Here is a 10,293-nt window from a genome sequence, read left to right as displayed (position 1 = left end):
TCGCCGCGCTCGACCCCCCTCCCCCGCCAGCCCTCCCGCGGAAACGTGTGAATTTCGCGGGAAACTGAACCGGCCAGGTTCGGGACAAATCGCACATTGAAACATGATTTTGCAAAGACTTAATTATTAATTAATAAAAAATAATGTTTAATAAAATCCTGTGGAAAAACATAATTATAACAATTTTTTGTAGTGCGGCGGAAGGATATGCCACACCCGGCCGGATCCTTGCGCCGGTGTAGCACTCGTTGTATGGTGTTTGCCTCGTCGCACGAACTGCACTTTGCTGCGCGCACGGGCGCGTTCGGTGCACACGCTTTTGCGAGACGTTGATGAGGCATAGCGGTCTATGCGACAGAGGAGCATTGGCGGTCGGCGTCAATACATAGAAGCCAAAATTTTTTTAAAATCTTTTTAGTATAAAAAAATGGTGGCGGGGGATCATCATGACCTCTAGCAACTGGGCCCACAGAATCTTGTGGGGGGCCTGTCATCCATAGTAATGTTTTCTTTAAACAATTCAATGTGGTTAATAAGTTTAACTGTTTAATGAACACTTAATACACTACAAACAATCAAATGCTATGCAATTACTGACTACTTCTTTGACAACAATCTTTTATGTAGTGTACTTGACAGTCAAGAACTTTTATAAAATAAGCACTTATCAAATATTTTATTAAAAGATCGAAAATATATTTTATAAAAGATGTTTTATAAAATATTTTACAGTGGAATACCGGCCTATTACTTCAGAAGTGTATTATCCTGTGCACCCTTCTGGGAGTGAGTCGTATTTCTAAATCTGTCACTGGCTGGTGACGAGCACAACAAATTGCAATACAATTGTCTACATTGCATTTAATATTAATTGTCTTCGGTCAGCATTCTGCATAACTTCTCCAATCAATCAATGAATTTTTTAAATTGATTTAATTTATACTTTAATCATTTTACTTTCTTCGTGTAATTATTTACATATAAAATTAAAATTAGTTTTGTATTAAGCCAAGTATGAATAACTTTCAACAAGTGTACATAAGTACACGCAAATTTTATTTTTTATGAAAGTGACTTTTTTTAACGACGGAGATTCTAATTCCTACTTAATTACCATCATCAGACATTACTAAACAATATTTCTTAAAAGTGATAGGCGGAACAATATGACGAAGCCACAGTTTAAAAGTGACTTCATAGTATGCTGTCTTCTGATAATTATTTAACTCTATGGAAATATGTTTTGTTTAAAGTTATATTTGTTGTGATATTCGGTTGCTATGCAACCATAACTTGTAAATGTTTATTTCTTAGTGGCGGTGGTGAAATGTTAAAAATAATAATTTGACCAACTTTCTAGTTCCAGATAGGAATTTGAATTAAAGTAATGTTACTATTACCAAAATAATTTCTCCTTATTCCTGAGTTTTAAATGTCTTCTCTAGGAGATGAAAAATCACGCGGAAGATGAACCTAAAGATAAACCTCAAAATGCATCGTTTTTAGATTTGGAAAGAAATGTGCCAAAATGGTTCAAGGATTTATCAGGGTAAGTGTTATTTGGAAGTTTGCTAGTTTAAGTTATTTAGTTTAATTTATTGCAACCGTTGTCTTATTCTTGAAGTTGGCTAAAAAGTGTATCCAAAAATAGAATGATAGAATGTTAATCAATAATTAATAAAGAAATGCGATACTACAATGAGAAAGAATTATTATAAGGTAATTCGGAAGGAAAGCTACTTTTCCATAAAAATTATAACAGAATTTTCTAGAGTCGCAGCTTTTCCATAATTAAAGTATTAAACTTACAAAATTGTTTTTTTTTATAACAATACCAATCAAAATTCCTGTGAGATTACAATAAAATACCATTTAAAGGTAAAATAGGTAGCTTGTGCACTTACACGGCTGCCACTATTGTTTTTGAGCATAGCAACTTGATACTGTTTGTCTCCATATGTGAGTTCTTGTATAATTTGTATTTTGTTTTTGTGATGCAAACAGTGGAAGGTAATTAAAAGTTTTAAATTATAATTGAAATTTTTTTCATGTACGGCCTGGACATGAGAGAGTGTCTAATGTGCATCTAAACCAAGCATTAACCCTGGACAGGTTTTTTTTTGTAACATTATGGTGGCAGGGAGGGCTCACGTGTTACGTGCGATTGCACCTGAGGTATAATAGGAATCGTCATTACGTGTATACATCTGACACAATCTGTGCCTAATTAGGGTGGAAAACAGTGTTGGCCCTAGCTGTATCATACTGACTATAACATTTCTGTCTTTTAGAAATCATTCTCGGCTATGCTGTATTCCTAAATATCTCTGGACAACCACAGGATCAGGTTGCAGCTATTATCAAGTTAATAGGTAGTAGGGCATGACAACAATCAAGGATATCTCTCATGAGGAACATTTACAGCTTTGCTATTAAATCACATCATAAATTTACGTCACTATAGCAAGCACAGATAGTGGCTGCTCTACTGGACAGCCTACCTTTATTAATTTGTCTTTATAGTTGCAATTATATATACATATATACATAGGTACTATACATATACACATACATTGATCCAGTGCTACATGATGCTTGTTTTAATTTAGTACGTAGAAAGAAGATCCTGGCCAAACAAAAACTCCAATATCACAATACAAGCAAAAAGTCAAATAGTGTTGAAAATTTTTCTTTTGTATTAAAATTACTACCATAATTCTTTGTTATATTGTGGTATCTACCCTCTGCACTCGGTAAATAGCATAAGCTCAACACCTGACTGGTTTAAAAATAAATAAATTGAAACTAACTGCAACACGATACGCAAAATGCAAGCAAAAATCGAGACCGAGTGTTAAGAAAAATTATATTGAAAACAGTTCCTTAAAAAGCAGAGCACAAAGATAATGGTGTCAATGTGGGCATTTGCTGAAATAAAAGAAAATGTTATTAATCATACTAACTTTTATTTTTATTTTACGTAATACTTTAACGAAATTTTGGTATCCATTACAAACGTAAATGCTCCAGTAAATATGATGGTAGATATTTGATTAAGCGCAAAAAGATAAAATTATAACAAATTGAAATAAAAACATAGTTACATAAAAATTGACTACCAGCAAAACAATTTCATTACATAATCCTACAAACTTCTTATAGGCCCTATAAGAACTATCCCTACACAGCCGAAAACCTTCAAAACTGTATGATGCCATTAACATTAAAAGTAAATACAAAAAAACATACTACGTATTAACAAAACAGCAATTTATAATATTACGAAAAACTCTAAGGGCGTGCATGAAACTAAAACTTTAAAAATTTAGTCCTCTTCACGAAGAGTAAGCTGTACAACAGTGATGGAGTTTCTGTCCATTTCTCACAACCTACACCCAAAATAATCGGAGCAAATATACTTACAGTTTCTTTCGTGTGTGCACCAAACACACTCGTAGCCAATTATCAAAACATGCATTAAAATTTCTTGCTGCCTGCAATAAATATGTCTAGTCTGACCTCGACAGCCGAGCAATACGTGCTCGAGACTCAGCGTGAACTTTTCCACTCCGCGCCCGACCATTGCTATATAGCCAACAGACGTCAGGTGAATTTTACTTGGCACGCGCGAATGAAGCACCCAGAAGGTCTGCTTTCGACCAGCCGCTGACTTTGAATCCCAATGTCTTTGCAAAACATACACCCACACACCTTTTTCCAGGGCTGCCAACTTGCACTTCTATTACCAATTGTCCCGTAAAGTCACTAAGTACTCGAGTTAACTCATTGCGCACTCCCCGTGCAACTCCCCACCGAATAAATATAATTAATAATAACAAGAGCATTAAAAATAAACTAAATAAAAAAAACTTTTAATTAAAAACTAAACTAGCCATTAAAAATAACATTTAAATGTTAAAAAAGGTTACTTACAAAACTATAATTACAAAAATGTATTTTGGCCAAGTTGTTGTTATGTCAAGTATCTTTAGACGCACTAAATTAAAATAGCAAGCATAATGTACCACAGTATCATGCCTTCAGTATCAATGGATCAGTTTGTATGTACATAATACTGAACATTTACCCTTAATAATAATAATCTTTAGCTTAAGTTTTAAAAACTGACATTTATTTTAAATAACAAAAAATATTTTAAGGTGTTTCACGTCATTCTTTCACTTACGTTTACATAGAGAATAGCTAAAATTATGAGACCTGGAATTTCTTTATCGTTAACCATTTACAGGTATGCCAGCGACCAACATACAAGAGAGAGTATCAAAACCTTTACTCTCAGTAACTCTTGCTAACATATAAAGATAAGTTAACCAGACAATTAAGTTAGTCTAGAGAGACTTACATAGACAAATGATCTCATGTATCTACGACTCCTGTCCTCTCCACAGTGGCGAATTCTACATCCCGGGCCAGAGCCTGCAGCTTACAGTAACTTTCACTTAAAAACCCTTGATTTCCCTTCCAGAAGGTTTTGGTTCCACCGTCTCCAAATTGGGCAATCAGGGCACAAGCCTGCTGTGTAGGCCACACGTCGCTTGCGCCTCGAGGGACAGAGTTGTCCAGAAATGTCAGCACGAGGCAGCGCTGGACGCACAGCCCGCGGTACACATCGGTATGTGCGGTGTCAGCACAACCACCGCCTGAGTCCACCACATGCTCCCGTCACCGAGTTGCGCCGCCATGTTACTGTGGCGAAACACAACCAGCCCGCACAAAGATGGCTCGGTTACACCGAAAACATCATTTTGTCTTGGTATTACATGACTTGGTTGTGTCATAAAATTTTGTAATTGATGTTTTTAGTGTTAGTATTAAAATCCATGTGAAGGGTTGAAATTTTTTTTTTTAGTACTTTCTTCTCTGCTGCCTATTCTAGCACAGTGTGAGTATGTAATCTATTTGTCAAAAGTGATCTCCAAAACATTTCTAATAATTTATATTGTGATTAGTCCTATTACTATTTTTCCTTGATTATCATAAAAAGCATGTTTTTCAATTCTAACTGGAGTCTAAAAGGTTTGGTGTTGGGAAGGACTATGAAGAAGAAGGAAATTGTTAGATAAAAATTATCAAAACAGAGATAGATAATTTTAATACTGTTGGAATATGTTATAGGAAGGTAAAACACCATATACTCATTGAAATATCTTTAAAATGTAGAAAGTTAGAAAATAAGTTATATGTATCCATTGTCTTTTTAAGAATTCATTTAGGATAAAAAGAAAAACCCACTAACTATGTAACTATGGTTTTTATTGTTATTTGGAACAGGGCTATCTTGACATAACCTATCTGTGTCTTTAGTGAAATGGGGTAATAAATTGTATGACCACCTATGCCTACAGTAACGTACTTTACTTTACCTCGAGAAATAACTACAGCAAACCTTAGCACTGCACATGAAAATGATACACATTTTAAGAAACGGTCGTCGGAGGATGTAATTGCTAATGGGTGACGTAGTTGTAGCAAGGGTTTTGGGTTTGATCACTACACTCCCGGCATGACATATGAGCACTGAGTCAATACCCAAGTTGCTTAGAATCCACTGATATTTCGAAAGCTCTGTCACCCTAAGCCTTTCTTCACAGCAGTGCAATGTACCTATAACCTTAATAAATCAAATACAGTAGACTTACGATAGTCTAGCATCCAATGGCCCAGAATGCCAGATGGTCTGGAATCCTCAGGGAATGAGCGGACTTAAGCCACCTAAGCAAACTCAATCCAAAAACAACATTTTTTAGTGCTCTGCGTAAACCGGTATTATTTCCGAATTGCTTAGAAGTGATTGGCGTATTTCTTCAAAAGAACTTGGCAGCCGTTAACAAATTTATTTTTAGCCTGTATTTGGGTTGAAATGTTTATCGTTATGTTCCTCCTAAACATCATCTTGCAGATGTATTTGCTCTACAACATAGTATTTAGCTATCATGGGAGATATCGCCCTAAGTGCTGGCATTTTTAGCATACCGGCACCTGCAAAGTCCTGAACGTGCCAGATTATCGGAAGTCTACCGTACAAGAATCAGGAATAAAGGGGAAAAAAAACCCTTAAACTTTCTTATTTCAGAGGGACTATAATTCCGTATCATCGTGGCACGTGGCTGTGTTGAATGGGAGCAGAAAGTCAATAAGTCATTTGCGCTTGCCTGAATATTTTGTGATTTATATAGAAAAATAGTGTATGTTATAACTGAGACAACATAAAGAAATAAAAGTAAATACTTGAAACTTTAGCATTAAAATAACAAATAAAATAATTAAATGAATACAATTGTTTAGAAACAGTATTATGTGGATTTCAAAATGTGTTAGCCAGACAAAGCAGCTTGAAACATCAAGAATGACATTACTTGACCTTTAAATTAAGTAGGCCTAAATATGGCCAAATGTACACTTTGTAAAGAACCAAAAATGTCCGAAGTGTACAAATCTACATTAAAAAACATTTATTTATTATAAATATATGTCTACCGTGGAAGTGGGTAACAAATTTTTAATGGTAATGCCAAAAATTATTTCTTTGGTTTGTTTAACTTGTGTCATTAAACTGGCTAAACTACATAATTATCATTTTATACTTCTGAGCAATTTTAAAGTGTTTTTGAAATGTCTGAAATTAATAATTACACTCATTTTTTTCTTGTTCAATTGTACCTCTATAATCTTTTGCAGAGTACAAGGTATTTTATTTTTATAACCAAGTGCCATTCATGCAGTCAATTAAGTTCTTACAAATTTTGTGTACAATAGCATTCTCATTATAATCTAGAAATGTGTTTACACTTCAAAAACCAAAATTGCTCCCAATAAGTGGGTGTGTGTGTGTGCAGAGAGTGTACAGTGTCTCTCACTCTCACTCTCTGAGTTTTGACACCTAGACAGCTTGCACTCTGTGACATACATATCATGAGGTAGCAAGAGGGAATTGGAACGCAATCAAATATTAAATAAGGGGAAAATATATTGATTTGTTAGAACCTTCTTTTTTTGGCATGCCTTTGATTTAATTATTGGAGCACAAGTTTTTTGATGTAAAACGTGGTTTGCTTTTCGACCTCAGGTGGTATACATAAATTTTAATCGTATCGATTTTCCAGCTGTAGTATATACTTGTCAGAATAACATAACGTAATGGACATCTATAACGAGGACATATCAAGTTGTGCTTTTTAAAACTGCTCGGTAGGTACTGAGTACAGCATGTCTTCCCGTGAGGGTGCAGTGTGAATGGGGTCTGTCACTAGCAGTGTTCTTGTGTTCTCATGCATTGGTGCAGGAAAAACTAAAAGTTTTATTTAAAACTTTTGATCACTTATAATTTATGGTTTTTATTTAATGGAAGATCAGCCTAGATAATAATTACTTTTTTCGAAGACACTTAATGTGAATAAAATCAAAGTTGGCAGCTTTATATTTTCAGTAAAGACACATACACACAAACACACAATTTACAGCATCTAAATTTTTGGATGACAAATGTATATTTTTATGCTTGATATTCATACACCTGTTAATGAACTCACCCTCAGAAAGTAATTCAGTGACCGAGATATGGTTTTTATAGTTGGGGAAATTTGGGAAAGTAGAGAAGAACTGAAGGAAAGCTTTTAAAAGAAACCCAAATGCAATTGCTTCATTAGTTATCAGTTCTGTTTGATTTTTTTGTTGGTAGAGGGAGAGGTTTGTCTAGGCAGCATGTAAGTGGCTTGGTTAATATATGTACCACTGTGTTAGAAGGGCATAGGGACTTGGTATGATTGCACCCATATGGAGTACTACCCTTGATTCTCCTGTTTCAGGCCTCCACAATGACCTGGCCCGCTCTCAGCATTGGGCATGCAAACCTTGTGCATGCGTTGAGCTGACAAATCATTTTGGTGCAGTGGGTTCAGTACTAGTTTTTACAGTGTGTGTTTAGGAAGATCCAAAAGAATGGTCTTTTTGGGCCAATGTTAGGCCAGTAATTAGTAGTTAGGCAGAGATAATGTTTTGTCACTAAGAGACTAGCAGGTCACAAGCCTCACATAGTTTGCCCCGGGCAGCTGGTACTCATGTCTCTGCTATAGTAGCAGCACCCAGCGACCCGTCCATGTAGAGTGTTTCTGTCCTTGTGTGGTTAAAGAAAGCTTTTTATTAATTTATGTTATAAAAACCCTGGAAGTTGCTTTAAGTGGGAGAAAGATACTATAGTACATTCAGAGGTACACAAGGGAGAAACATTAAAAACAGGAAACTTACTTCTCACAATAGGAAGTAGATAATGGTTTGTATTTGAAAAAATAAATAAAAAAGAAGAGTTTTGCATAAAGCTTACCCTTTTTATTGTTAATTATGGTTTTCATTATTTACTTTTGATAGTTTCGAAATTACAAAAATACACAGATTAAAGTTAATTGGGGGCCCAGGCTGTAAAAAGGTATAAATTACAAGTAGATTATAAATTGTACAATTTAATAATCATGTTTTCACAAAAAAATAACATAAATAAATTTAATTAGGAAGGTGAAACGTTTGTTAGCCCAAGCAGTGCAGGACTATGTATAATCTGATTTCACTATATCTCATCTTTGACTGTTCACTGACGGTGATTAGAAGCGAGTATGTAAATTTAGTTGAATTTCGTGATGGGCTTGAGTTGGAGAAAACCCTGAACTCTTGCACCATCTCTTGGACCCCACTGGAACAAAAAAAAAAGGATCCAGTGTTCAAGAATAGAAATATGTGATAAGCAACAGGAATCGAGAAGTCAGGTCAAAAGTTAAGTAGGGAGCGAACTATAGGCAAAAGACTTAGAATTTTCCACTTTCCATTCTGGGGGTGGAATTTTGAAAATCACTCCCTTTGAAGCTGCACGAGTGCTCGCGGTAGTCACACGCGGGTCATGCTACGAGATTACCTAGTAATCAGAACTAAAGCGACTAGCAAACTAGAAAACAAAAATTGGGGATCACTCCCGGACTACATAGGATCACATCCTTTAAGTAAGTCACGACGAGACTGGTTCTGAATAGAGTCGCGGCCTAGAAGCACTGGAGGGATGCGACCACGGTGACGACAGAAGGACAAATCAATCAATCCATAGGACTGCATGTAGTTAAAAACTTGTGTTAGGGGCCTGGAGGTCCAGGAATTGGGGGAACTTATCTGATTGGCTAGAGTTAGTGCGCGGAGGGCTCGCTCTGCCAACCATAAGAAAAAAATAACAAAGTATTTGGTAGCCTAACTTAAGTGGCATTGGAGATCACTCGCGCTCCGAAAGGCAGCGCGCTCCGAAAGGCAGCGCGCTCCGTCAGGGTACAGGGAAAACAGACTTGGGGTTAGTTAACAAAAGTCCCGCAAGAGGGACTAGCGTAAGCCTGGCACTTATGGGCCCAGCTGGTTCGCCCTCTATCGAGCTAAAAAGGAACTGGAGAGAGGATTGGTGGTGGCCGGTAGAGGTGTCACTGTACTAAAGTAAAGTAGTTGGCCTCTTCGCCACGAGGTGGCGAAAGCAGGCCTTTCGTCGGCCAGCAAGGTGACCGCGATCCCGGCTCGCCGAGAGGTGAGGTTAAAGACCTCGTTCAGTGACCTGGCTGAGGTTCGTGGAATAGAAGGAGAGGGAAATATGTTGGCTTATGAGAAAAGTGTTAGGGTGAGCGCCTATGCGTGCCCGACAGACCTGGAACATTATAATGGGGCATGACTGGAGCGGTTAACCTAAGCTTAGCTCTGGGAAGTGGGCTGCCCTGGGAGGACGCTGAGAAAAGCACTCTCAGTCATGAAGCCGGACACTGTTAGTGGTCGCGTTAGTGGCCCCAGGTAGGAATTTAAATGATGTCTAGTACTTCCTTGGCAAAATCACTCCGGGCTATCGGTTGCAGCGCTGGGAAAGCTTATTGGGACTATAGTAGGAAAGATTGGATCAGGATGAACAATAGGCTAACAAATGTTATATTAGGGAATTTAGGTGAAAAATAAATTTTTTGTCAAATATTTTAAATTTGCGGCACATCAGGGCAGAAAGTGTTAAACAACTATGCAGCATTACTTAATGGCAAGTGTGAAAATCACTAACTCACAGCCCAATCCAATATTGAACCCTTGCCCTACCAAATTACAACTCATACTCAATCCCTTTCCTTACATTGGAAACATGGTGGTGTCAGATAATGAAGAATGACCCCCTTACATTAGGTGTCGTTACGTACATTCATTATAATAAACAGTATTAATTTGAATTATTGCAAATACTTTCGGAGTCTACTCCAGTCTTGCAGGATCCCAAAT

General features: G+C 36.8%; 1 protein-coding gene across 4 annotated transcripts in view; it reads left to right on the top strand.

Annotated features, from left to right (window-relative positions):
- The first annotated feature begins 1,255 nt into the window (after window positions 1-1,255).
- Window positions 1,256-10,293, top strand: part of LOC134531628 (katanin-interacting protein-like) — a 136,377-nt gene continuing 127,339 nt past the window's right edge. For 3 of the 4 annotated variants that reach the window (XR_010075048.1, XM_063367385.1, XM_063367386.1), the window contains exon 1: window positions 1,287-1,549. Coding sequence is in view for 2 of the 4 variants with exons in the window: in XM_063367385.1 (XP_063223455.1) it covers window positions 1,449-1,549 (101 nt within the window). In the remaining 2 variants the exon portion in view is untranslated. Of the gene's footprint in view, window positions 1,550-10,293 lie in introns of all 4 variants that reach the window. The other variant, XR_010075049.1, reaches the window with a different exon arrangement.

Source organism: Bacillus rossius, chromosome 5 (genome assembly GCF_032445375.1).
Source record: "Bacillus rossius redtenbacheri isolate Brsri chromosome 5, Brsri_v3, whole genome shotgun sequence".
Taxonomy (NCBI): domain Eukaryota; kingdom Metazoa; phylum Arthropoda; class Insecta; order Phasmatodea; family Bacillidae; genus Bacillus; species Bacillus rossius.
Note: the sequence above shows the minus strand (reverse complement) of the source record. Positions and strands in the feature narration are given on the sequence as shown.